The following is a 12,033-nucleotide window of genomic DNA, read 5'->3' on the forward strand; positions in this document are numbered from 1 at the left end:
GACTGGTGAAGCAAGTTGGCTTCAGACATCTTGTCAAATTAACTTTCCTTGTCTGTGCGTGCGTGGGGCTGCATGGCAGGAGTCAGCAGGTGCAGAAGGCACAGGCATGCTGGTAGTGTCAGAGAGCTAGTCAGAGGTTGTTATGGGACCCGTAGGGGTTGGCAACGTGAGAAACAGTGTATTTTAAACTTAAATTTCAGTCAAGAGTAAAAGATCAAATGTATTTATAATTGTTGCCATCATGCTAGTTGACAACAGACTGATCCTTTCCTCCATTTATCATCCAGCTCCACCAATATTCATGAGAGCTCTCATCTGCCAGAGCGAAGAGGATTTGGCATTGCACAGAGCTGTCTATCCAACCCTATACATTTAATGTTGGTGCTGATGAGCGATGCTCAGAGACTCTCCAGCCACAGGTTAGCTGGTGACAGGAATCCCCAAGAGTAGGGTACCTGCTGCGAGTAATCAGACAGGAACCTGGTGCGTACCGAAATATTCAGAAATAGGCGGCAGGACCTTTCCTGCAGGGTCTGAGGGAGTATGTGCAGCTAACTCGGAGGCTAGAATATGAAAAGGGCACTGTTTCCCTCACTGGCTTACAAAAATGGGCTGGCAAAATGGGACCGTGGTAGCCTTTGACATCATTACGTGGTAGTCACTCAGTCGCAATTAAACACGTTCAGCCGGGTAGCTCCAGTAAGCTGTTGTTGGTGTCCAGGCATGGGGTCGTGGGAGCTGTTAGCTTTTCTTTTTCGTGTGTTACTTGCCCTTCCTTCAGCATGTCACCTCCGAGGTCAGCCTTGACCGTGAGCAGGGTGCTTCCAGGGCTCAATCAGGCTGTCCACACTAATGTGCTGCGGTCTGGATGCCTGCTTTATTTTGGTGCTGGGAGGAGGAGAACGTACTGCAAAGTCGAGAGTCGTTTTCCACCTTATAATGGTAACACTAGGAATGTTGTATGGCACTGACCCAAAGTTGCCAGGCTGTGATTGTTACATTTGTTGTTGTATTATGACTTATTTTTTATAACACATCAACAAATGTAATACGTTATTTCCCCTGCCTCAGAAAAGGGACTTCTCATCTCCCAGTGATAGACATCTCAGGTCTGACAGAAATTCAAGGTCTTCTACTTTATGCCTTCACCCTTCTTAGACCAGCAAAAGTGCTGATTGTGGAAAAGAAGAAGGTCTAATGAATACCAGCAAATCCCACACGTATTAAATCCCCAACGCATTCTGTGAAACAGAGTATGTTGGTAAAGTCTCGTAAACTACCTTCTGTGGAGTCCCGTCTCCACTAATAACGTGCTCCTGAAGCCAAAAGCTCTTTTCAATGCATTGGAAGTGAGGTAACATGAAATAAAATTATTCTGGACAAATGTAGGCAGCAGAGTTGTCAGCAACTAGTCAGGAGGAAAGGCAGATCTAGTTTGTTAGGCATACCTTACAGCATGTAGCTAACAGTGACAGCAGATACATAAATTGCTCTGGCTTTCTCAGGGACATACTGATCCAGAATCCACTCAGAGGCAAGAGTAACAGTTCCCTTTGCTGATGCAAAATCAGACCACATTGAAATGGCAGTGATCCCCATAATAGAAAAAAAACATTGCCTGTTCTTACCATGACTTTTGTTGGGCAGAAGTTAGTTCACCGAAGGTTGCTCATTTAGGAGTGATAAATATGAGGAACACTTACTTTTTACTAGTTCCTGCCTTCTAGCCTGACGAAATGAACTATCCAAGGACTCTTATTCCCTGTCTGCCAGATAGGGAAACCTAAAGGATATTTAATAATGCAGAAACTGAAGGGCGAATCATTAGCAGTGAAGTGTCTAGGTAACTCTTAAAAGTTAAGATGAAAAGCTTTGATGAAAGTGACCTTCACGCTTGATGTTCCCTCTTTGCTTTTCTCCACACATGAAGCTCTAATAATCACTTTTTTCTACTTTGCCACTGTATCACTTATTTCATGAAACATTTCCATAGCTAGGTAGGAATTTGGATCCAGGCTGGTAGTATCTGCAAACATTGAATGGATGCAGTACACAAAGGCTGGTACAAAGGGTCAGATCTTATTTGTAGTGGACTGAACAAAAGCTTGACGTAGGTTGCTAAATATAGTTTTTTAATATTTTATTTAAAACTTCATTTTATCCTTTCTTAAAGTTATAATCATCAATGTTTCTTTGAGTAGGCTATGCTGTCCCCTTTGAGCAGTGCAGATATTTGCTAGAGAGCACAAGGAAAGCATGTTGGGAATGGAAAGACTATGTACAACCAGAAGCTGTAACACTGTGGGCTCTTGGGCAGCAGACTGCAAATGCTGGCATGCTGTAGGACGATGCCAGATGTAGTCATGTCTGGATCAGATGAGAGGACAGAGAAGGAAGGAGACGTGGCATCTGAGTAGAAAGGGAAGGAGAGAAGAAACATCCAACACTCAGAAATAAGGAGAGCAGAAAGTGCCAGTAGTCACGCTGGAAGACAAGAGGAAGAAGGAGCCTTTTGGGAAGGAGTTATCTCTAGGGCAGTTTTGTTTATTTTGATTTAAAATTTCAGTAGGCTTTTGTAATTGTGACTGAAACCCAAATTAATGGCCCCATTTGAGACACCAGTGCCTGCTTGATTGCTTGAAATGGGGATAGCTTAGGTAAAAACAATACATTTTGCTTTTAAGATAGTTAAAGGTTTATTTTGCTTGAAATGGAACTTTTCTTGGGGTGGTAATGACATAAAGCATATCTGGTGTTCCTTTAGCTTACAGTGAACAAAAGAATAAGAATTTTATTTTCCTGCATCAAAACAATTATTTTCACTCGTTTTTCATTCTGAACATTTCATTGAAATAGAAAAAGAGAAAACAACGGTTTTACCAAAAACTATGCTTGTGGTTTTTAAAGCCCTTAAGTGTTCCTGGAGACATGGGACTCGCAACACCTTCCAGAGTAGTTTCCTCCTAATACGCATGGAAAAATCTCTTTCTGATGCCAGCTACAAGTGCATGCAGATGAAGGCACGTAACTAGTTGGTCCCAGAGAGGCTTTTTCATTGCCTTGTTGAAGTGTTTCTTAGTCTGGCTGACCTTCTTGGTCCACCCTTCACAGGCAACTGAGCCATACTGTCCCCCCGGCAGGTCTGGCGTCGGAGCACTGTATCCTCGTAGGTCTGGGTTCACGATGAGCAGTGCTGCCAGGCCCCTCAACACCACGGGGTGCTGTGAAACGCTTCTTGTCCAGCCTGAGAAGAGCAGTTACTCCTCAGGTATCCTCGGACTGGAAGAAACTGTTTTGATCAGCAAATAACCTTGCAAAAAGTTCAGGTAAAGCGGAAAAGGTGGTATTAATTTTCATAGTGTTTGGGTTGGGGAAGAAGTAGCATTATTCTATCACAAATTAACTGTAGGTATCCAACCCTCCTGTAACCTATTGAATATCTCAGGATATTTTCATCTTTGTGACTTCATTCCCGCTGAGAATTTGTTCAGGGCATGTGTTAACTTAAAAATAATATATAAACAAGGTGCGAACAGTTCAGTTACGTGATAGCCTTGAGGTTAAAAAATACAGTGATCAAATTCAGTGTCTGAAGTTGGCAGGGAGATCCAAGTCTTCCCGAGGTGGTAAGACAAATTAAACTTGTTTTGAAATGTAGGTGTTAAGTCTGTGAAAGAAACTCACTTGCACATCTAAACGAAGCCGGCTTTCCAGAGTTGAAAAGAGCTGGTTGAGCTCTCGGGCTGCCTTTAGGAGAGAGAGGGGCCGTACTCCCACCACGTAACCTCTCTGCTGAGGTTGTGTTTTGTAGCATCTGCGAGGAAAAAATCTTTAGGTAAAGTCAGAGCTGTGCTCCCTGTCTGGCTGCTGTTGGCCTCAGCCTCCTGTCACCAGCAGGTAGAGGCTGTGCTGTCAACCACTCGAGCTAACAGAGCCAACAGCTTTGGGTTTATTTTTGTTGGGCTTCTGAGACCTTATTAACTTGAAAGAAGAGAGTTTATGGAGATACTGAATTTCTGCACTGTGCTTATGTTCAGCTTTTTGTTCTCCCTGGCATTACCTTCAAGTAAATATAGGGGGAGTAGCCTCAAAAGGAGCAAAAATCCCTTCCTGTGTTAGAGTGAACGGGAGGAGGATTAAGCTCCTTTCCCCAGTAATCAGATTGCCATGGCTTTTGGAGATGATTGTATATTTTCCTGTATATGATGGATTATGTGCTTGTGAAGTAAAAGTTAACTTGGCTGTGAAAATCTAACCAGTTTTTCTCTATCGTAATTTTACTTTTTGGTTGTGCGCTTCATACAGTGACCATGGACACGTACCATCCCTGCCTACAGCATGAGGCACGGGAAAATCACCCTGTGGTTGTTCTCTTATGCTTTTCTCAAGCTGTAGGTCACTGGCAATGTCTGGGAGCCTTTGGAAAATGAAAGCCCTCCCAAGGTCACAGTATCAGGGATTCAAACGAATATGGGAGGAGGGGGGAAACTGGGCTGGACGGGAAGCGCCTTAAGCTTGTCGCAGTATAGCTCTAACCTAATTCACATGTGGGCCAAACAACACATTGCTGTCATCCCTGGTCAGCAAAAAAGCATGATTGCAGTAGGATTGTCAGTATGCTCAGACCACCATTTCTTAAGCAGGACTATGTTGTCTCATGATTTCTAGTCTCAGGGTTTAAATTTGGGAGGTGGTAGCCGTGTCTCTAGGTGTGTGTTTGTGCAGTAGCACACATGGTACATTTGAAGCCTATCCTACCAGCAGGGCTCCAAAGCACGTGCGTTATACAAACATAAGTCACCGTATTGCATAAACCGCTAAGTCTCTCCTTCCTTTTGACAGATTGAAGACATCATTACGAGAATGCAGGATGACAAAACAGGTGGAGTTCCCATCCGCACTGTCAAGAGCTTTCTGTCCAAAATCCCCAGCGTCGTCACCGGTAAGGACCTCGGTTAGCAGGGAAGAGAGCGCGAGCTGTTCCTCACTGGCTCTAAGCAAACATATTGCTAGAGCCACAAAAAAGAAAGAATGAAAGAAAAAAAAAAAATGCCCCGTCTGCTTATTTTTTCTGCACGTCGTTGTTATGAGGTGAAGTATTGAACCAAGATTTCTTAATTCTGTTTAGGCAAGCATTTATATTTCTTTGGGGTGAGTTATATTTTAAAATGTTACATAGCTTTTGTGGCTATTATGGTATAACCAGGCAGAATCATTCCCCATGATGGGAGTAGGAAGATCTTGGGGAGGAACTCAGGAAAGAAAGCTGAAACAATGTTTTCTCACTCATACCCAGATACTCTTATCAGACTGCTGTGACAGGTAGAGGAATGTGAAATACCTTTTATGCATGTATGCTGTTTATTAAATCTATATGTACAAAAGTGTGGATGGTACGGGAACTGGGAGTCAGAGTACAAAACCATTCCTACCCGTATTTCCAGACAGAATATCTTCCAGTGCGACAAAAAAGAACTTGATAGATAATGAGTTATATTCAGGATGATGTAAATTGCTTGGAGGATTTGTACTTGGGTTTCTGGTACCTGCTTCCACTAACTCTATAGCAGTATTCACTATGGTGGCACAAAACTACTGTTTTCCCTCTCTCTACCAGTAGACTATTGTCCATTAGGAGATACCTGACTACTTCTGTGACTTATAATTTATGATGTTGTTTATCTCTGCAAAGTAAATACGATTTTATCTGTCCTGCAGAGTCTCTTTCCAAATCAGACCAGGTACTGATGAGTCTGTTTAGGGAAGTTTCCCCTTCTGTTCTGAAAAGTGAAGGGCTTCCTTCTCTGTGGCTGCAACTTTGCTGCAGTAAAATTCAGATGATCGCTAAAAATGCAGAAGTTGCATTGTTACATATAGGCAGCACACCAATAACTGATAGAAGACTGGCAGTTCCAAGGGACTTTTCTTGCTCTTGGGGACTGCATACTGTTGTAAAATAATGGGGAAATATCTCTAGTCAATAGGGATGCTGGCAATGCAGCTGATGTCAAACCATTGCAAAGGGGGTTCCCTGCAATGGAGCATATCTGAGCTGAAGTACTTCACAAATATCTTTACTGTGAAAATGGTTGGATTGAGCAGAGTTTGAGGTTATGTTGATTGCTTCAGGAGTGTGATTTGATACCCTTGTATCAGAAAAATGTCCAACTTAAGCTACAGGGATGGAATACAAATTTGCAGAGTTCTTGGGAATAGGCAGGGAATATGGAACTTGGAATGAAGTTTTTGCTTAAATAAGGCTCAATCCAGTTAATCCCTTTTTATTGAGCAACAGGCTGTTCTGTCTGAAATTGATTTCAGGGTGGTGACTTGGTGTAACTGGCAGTAGCAGGATTAGCGTTTTACTGTGGAAAAGAAACCTGAATCTAGAACGAGGTGAAAATTGTGTTACTAAATTGCAGGTTATGGCTGGAGCAGGTATGAGCTAACTGTTCTTGAAGGTTCCTGGGGAAAACAACCATTTATCTGATTTAAAACCCATTCCATGAGCTCAAGTCTGCAATACACAAACCGGATGTCTTAAGATTTATTCGACTAAAACAGATATCTGATATTCCTGTTAATATTCATAGCATTGATTAAGCAATTGACCTAGTCGTCAAGCCGCCACCTGCTACTCAAAGAAAAAAGGAAATGGGAGACCTCACAGCATCTTTAAACTGATTATACTGATCCTTAGGTACCACCCTGGTTGGCAGCTCCAGCACGCTGGAAACTGCCCCCTCGCACTCTGCTGTTCTGGAAGAGCAGCTGCAACTGCGCTACCTTGAAATGGCTGATTTTTCACAGCACAGGGAATAGTGAAGAGATGAAGATAAAATAAGAACAAAACCTCCCTCCAAAGCTCACAGAAAATTCTCACATTTGGAGGGGGACAAGCTCAGTACCATTCCCTTCAGGTGATTTGAAGGCAGCTCCCTTGTGATGCACTGGGCAGTGCATGAAGTCTCTGAGTTTGAAAAGGATGGGAAAATAATGGCTCAGATGAGTGCCCAAAGTTTTCTCTATTTCTCAATTCTCCTTTCAGATGCATAGACCTGCCAATATAGACCAAAACCAAAAGAAATTTGTGTATGGTTTCAGTACTTGTGATAGACGGGTAAAGAGCTGGAGCACTTGAAGAGGCAGGAGCACCTATGTTTGAGTTGAAGCTGAGGACACTGGGTTTGTTCAGTCTGGAGATGGTAAAGCTGAAGGGAATGAGAGGCTATAGAGAAGACAGTGTCAGACCCTTCTCAGGAGTGCATGGTGGAAGCACAAAAGACAACGTACGCAAGTTGCAGGAAAAGAAATCCCGACTAGATATAGAAAGTAAGTTGTTTGTGGTCAGAGTGGCTGAGCATGGGCCCGGTAGCCTGGAGATGTGGTGGAACCAGCGTTCTGGAGCTGTTTAGAAAAACCCCTGAGCACAGCTGACCTGGGCAATCTGACCTAACTCTGCATCTGGCCTTGCTTTGGATGGAGGTTGGACTAGATGACCTCCAGAGAATCCTTCCAACCTGAATTTTTCTTACGATCATTGGACACTCAATTTTAGTGCTTGTCTAATTCCACTCAATGTCATGAACACAAGAGAAGAGCTGTCAGAAACTTTGGGCCCCCTCTTGGGAAGAGCTTAATTTCTATACTCTAGCATTCTCACACACTTTTTATTTCTACCTGAAAAATGGAACAGCGACAGTGAGACGTGACTTACTTGGCAGGCTCACAGTGACTGTGATTAACAGGAGTTTATTTTTGCTTGACGCTTCTATTGTAATTGCTTCTCACAGGAGAAATGTAAAATCTTAAAGAAAAAGAAACATTACAGCAGTGTCTTGGTGCTCTGAACAGGCAGCTCTGTTTATAGTACAGCAAAGTGGGTGTTGGATTTAAAGTTTGAATACCAGGGAAAGAACTGCTCATCTCTGTTTTGCTTTCATCTGTCCTGATGCCTAAGTTGTGAATGAGGCATTGTGTAACATGAGGAGAAGGAGCCTCAGGGAGTTATCATTAATGGTCCCCTCTCCACAACAGGAATCTGGGAAAAGGATGAAAAAAACTTTTTTTGAATGTATGATGAGTCCGTGGGGGGATGCTGTGCCAAAGGCACTTTTTAATCTGCATTAGAAGTAGATTTGTGTATCCTCTTCCCTGGCTTTTGGCTCAAAGTAGGTCAGTCAAAGGAGGACAACACAACACACCGTTATCTTCTCGGTTCAGTCTTCACTTTTACAGGCAAGCCACAGAGAATGAAAGTAAGATGAAACCAGTCCATGTGGCATCTGTGTGTACGTATCTGACAGAGATTGTCCAACAGTAAGTTGAGTACAGCACTGACATGGACGAATGGAAGGGAAAAAATGACGGAGGGCAGGTATTGACTAGTGCTGTGATCCATGCCCAGACTGGGTCATCAGCCAATGTCCATGATGGCAGTTGCTGCAATAAACAAAGTATCACATTTCTCTTTTAGTGAGAAAACAGTTTCCTCAGTAATGATTTTGTTTCTGCAAATGAATCAGCAATTCTCTGTTTTCCCAGTCATCAGACTGTTACAAGAATGTCTCATTATACTAACCAGCAACAAACACCTGGCTTTCTAATCTTCTTTTTGATTTCTGTACAATTGCATCTTAAAACTAACCTCCTGTTTGGTAGAAGGACCAGATGCATATCCTTTCTTCTCCTGATTCAGACTTGGCCCCAGACAACGTCGCTGAAACAAGTCAGGAAGAAGTCAGTGCTGCAACAGCTGAACTTTCCAGTGCAAAAAGCCTCCTTCATGCTCTCCAATCTGCCTACAACCTCATTCCAGATTTCTCCTGGTCCTGTGTACTGTCTGATCCTGTGTACCAGCATCTTTGCTACTGCAACCCAAGGGAGATGTGCAGTCTACAAGCCTTGCACCGTTCTGCCCTCCTCCCAAGAAGTGTTGATACAACTTCTTCCCGACCCATAACCCCCTGACTTCAAGCAGGCCTGTCCCCACAGCTCCGTTTTGAGTGATACCTCCTTCTCCAAGTAGCAGTCCCCTAGCTGGCACCTCGCTCACTCGCTGCTCCTGACCCTTACCCCAACGCTCACTTGTCATCTTGCTCTGCTCCCAAAGCTGCCTGTGTGGCTGTGAACAGATTGATGGGTGATGTCCCAGCGGTACTGGCTTGGGTTAAGTGCTGCCATGCAAGCTTCGTGCACGAAGCCCTGCCAATGCATTTCACTCCTGACCTGCCATGTCTGTCTTAAGTCCCAGACCTCTCTGAGCAGAAAGTGCCAGTATTACTGAAATGTGCCAGATGGCCTGTCATTACTTGAGACTCACGGTCTAAACCAAGTTAATACTGCTATGTCTGAAGAAGCCAGCATGTGTCTTGGCAAATGCCTATGGAGTTGTCCCAGAACACATCAGGATATCACGCGCTCAGAGAAAATGCATTTGGCTGGAGCATGGAAATCCCATAGTGCTGGGAAAGAGGAGAGACTTTATTATTGATAGCGTTCCCCGATGGAGTAGTTCAGGACAGACAAGTTCTGCTGGAGGAAATGAGTTCCTCTGATGCCAGTCGTATTCATAGCCTTTTCCCTTCAGAGGAGTTCAAACACATCTCTCATCCAGATGTGGCAGCCAGAGGCACAAGGGAGAAGAGTGAGTTCCCCATCTCCAGGGTTTGAAAGGTCCCTGTTCAGAGTAACTGTAGAAAGAGTTTGTGGTGTGGGGAGGAGGACCAGGACTGGCAATGCTGGTGAGAGCCAGCACCCATCACCTAGCAGGGCCCGGAGAGCAGGCTGCGAGGCTGAGTGCTTTGACACAATGTTCGCTTTCTTAATGCTTTTTTTTCCAGGGTAGAACTTGCCTTGGTGCCTTACAGAAACTACTTTCACTGGGACCAAAAAACTCCATAAGCTGGCTGCAAATGGATTTGGCTTCCCCTGGGCTGTCCGTCCAGCTCCTTGCATCACCTGACCTTAGGGCCTTAAGTGGAGGGCTGAGCCTGATACAGATCTACTGGAATGTTTGGGTAGTTTCATTCTGGATCTAAACCACTCATGCCTAGCTCTGGGACAGCACCAGTCTCTGAACCTGAAAAGCTGAAACATTTGTCAAAATTAGTGTCTGGGTCTGAACTTCTAGCCCAGGTAGATCTTTTTTTTTTATTTTTATTTTGTCTTTCCGCTGCGGTTTTGCTTTGAGAAACAGGAGACTTGAAATGTGGTACTGACTTGGTTTCAGGCAAAGTTTAGTAGATGTAGATAGTCCCAAATCTAAACCAAGTTCACTCTTTTGCTAAACATGAATGAGCCTATTTAGTTAAAACAAGCAAAACAAGAAAAAAACCCTTTGCCAAAACCTAAATCAATATCCAAACTAATTTTGGGTGTTTACTGATTTGTAAATGATACAAAGAACATGCTCATGGGTTAAAACTGACATATATTTATATATACATATATAGTACTGTATAATTTCTGATGGTTTTCCACATTTATGTACAGCAGATGCTACACAGTAAATTCAACAGTTGTGCAATTGCGTGGTGGAACCTGGCTTGCAAACACGGGTCGAGCATAGAAATCCATTTATTTCTCATCAAAAATCAATTGCTCTGAGCAAGTTGCATTTAAACTAATTCAAGTCAAGACTGGGCTTGTTCATCACAACTTGTATTTTCTTCTTGTATGCATCTCTTCAAATTGCACCCAGTTGAAACATAATCCATCCTTCCCTCAATAAGAAGATTCTTATACCTTTTAATCTAGTATTTCAAAGCTGCTGTGAATCACATAGCATTAGACATGTCAGCTATTACACGAGTAGCGCATGCCTTGCAATTTTTTTTTCCTGTAGCTTTCTCTTAAGTTCTCTATTCCCATGCCAGGAGACAAATTAACCCAGTCGGGGAGCCAAGGAGTTATGCTGTCTTCATCCACAGCTCCCTCTTCCCTCCTTTTTTCTCTTTAACTGCATCCAGCTTCCTGCCTTTCAAAGGGTGAGAGGGATGGGGAGGGAAAGATGCAAATCAGCTCTTTGAAGTGTAGCAATTCTTTGCCTGTTGTTAAGATGCAAGTCAACACTTTGTGAAGCAAAAGTTTAAAGGATTTGATTTTCAGAGGAAAGAGGGATAGTAGATTAATTGAACAGGATATGGTTGTCAAAGAAATAAGAGAACACAACCAGAATTAATATTTTAAACAGTGAATATTCAATATATCTCTCTGTGCATCTGCACACCTGTACACTTAAATGCACATAAAGAGTGTGCAATTTTTCTTAAGAATAAGCCTAAGAGTGGCAAGTGTTGTACACTAGAAATAAACAAGGACAGGCTTCTGCATTTGTAGGCGCTATGCGGAATCAGGACTGCTAGTGTTTGTGTATCACTGCCCTCTGCCGCAACCAAGCTATAGTTCAGTTCGTGCAGCTTTTCACCTTCATCACAAGCTGTGCTGTGGTTGCACTGTGCTTTCCCAGCTCAACTGTAGTTTGTGTGGTGCTTTTTGTGTGCAGCTTGTTCCACAGTAGTGGTCCTTCCTAGCTGTGTGGCATGAACCCAGCCCAAATATTGCGGAATATCATGAGGAATTTAATTTCCGTACATTAGAATTGTGAAGGTCCTTCCTGGTCCTACTTGTCCTTGCTAGATTTGAACCTCTGCATCCGTCAAGTGAAGCTATGATAAATCAGAAACTTAAATAATCATGCTACATGAATATTCCTGTGGGCAATAAAAGTACAATGAAAAATCACCAAATGGTCCAGCTTTATCTTTTTGCAGTGACTTGTCTGCTCTTCCTAGTCTCCAGAGGTGTTGTCAAAAGGAAAAGTAAAACCAAGAAGACCTTCCAGCCACCTGGGCAGAAGTTAAACAACACAAAATTATAATTTCTCTTATTGAAGAACATGAGCATAAAAATTACTGGTCTGGAAGGCATCAAATGAAAGCTGTGAGCCTGGAACAAAGCAGGTCTATTAAAAATGGTTTAATCCCCCCCCCCAGGAATTGCTTTTAGGCCTTTTCAGTCTTTCATTTGAAA

The 12,033-nt window shown here is 43.1% G+C and overlaps 1 protein-coding gene across 1 annotated transcript in view; it reads left to right on the top strand.

Annotated features, from left to right (window-relative positions):
- The window catches only part of RGS6 (regulator of G-protein signaling 6), a 250,330-nt gene that overhangs the window by 162,627 nt on the left and 75,670 nt on the right, over positions 1-12,033 (top strand). Inside the window, exon 2 of the mRNA XM_009319242.1 lies at positions 4,843-4,942. Coding sequence (XP_009317517.1) covers positions 4,843-4,942 — 100 coding nt within the window. The remainder of the gene's footprint in view (positions 1-4,842; positions 4,943-12,033) is intronic.

Source organism: Pygoscelis adeliae, unplaced genomic scaffold (assembly GCF_000699105.1).
Source record: "Pygoscelis adeliae isolate BGI_AS28 unplaced genomic scaffold, ASM69910v1 Scaffold22, whole genome shotgun sequence".
NCBI lineage: Eukaryota > Metazoa > Chordata > Aves > Sphenisciformes > Spheniscidae > Pygoscelis > Pygoscelis adeliae.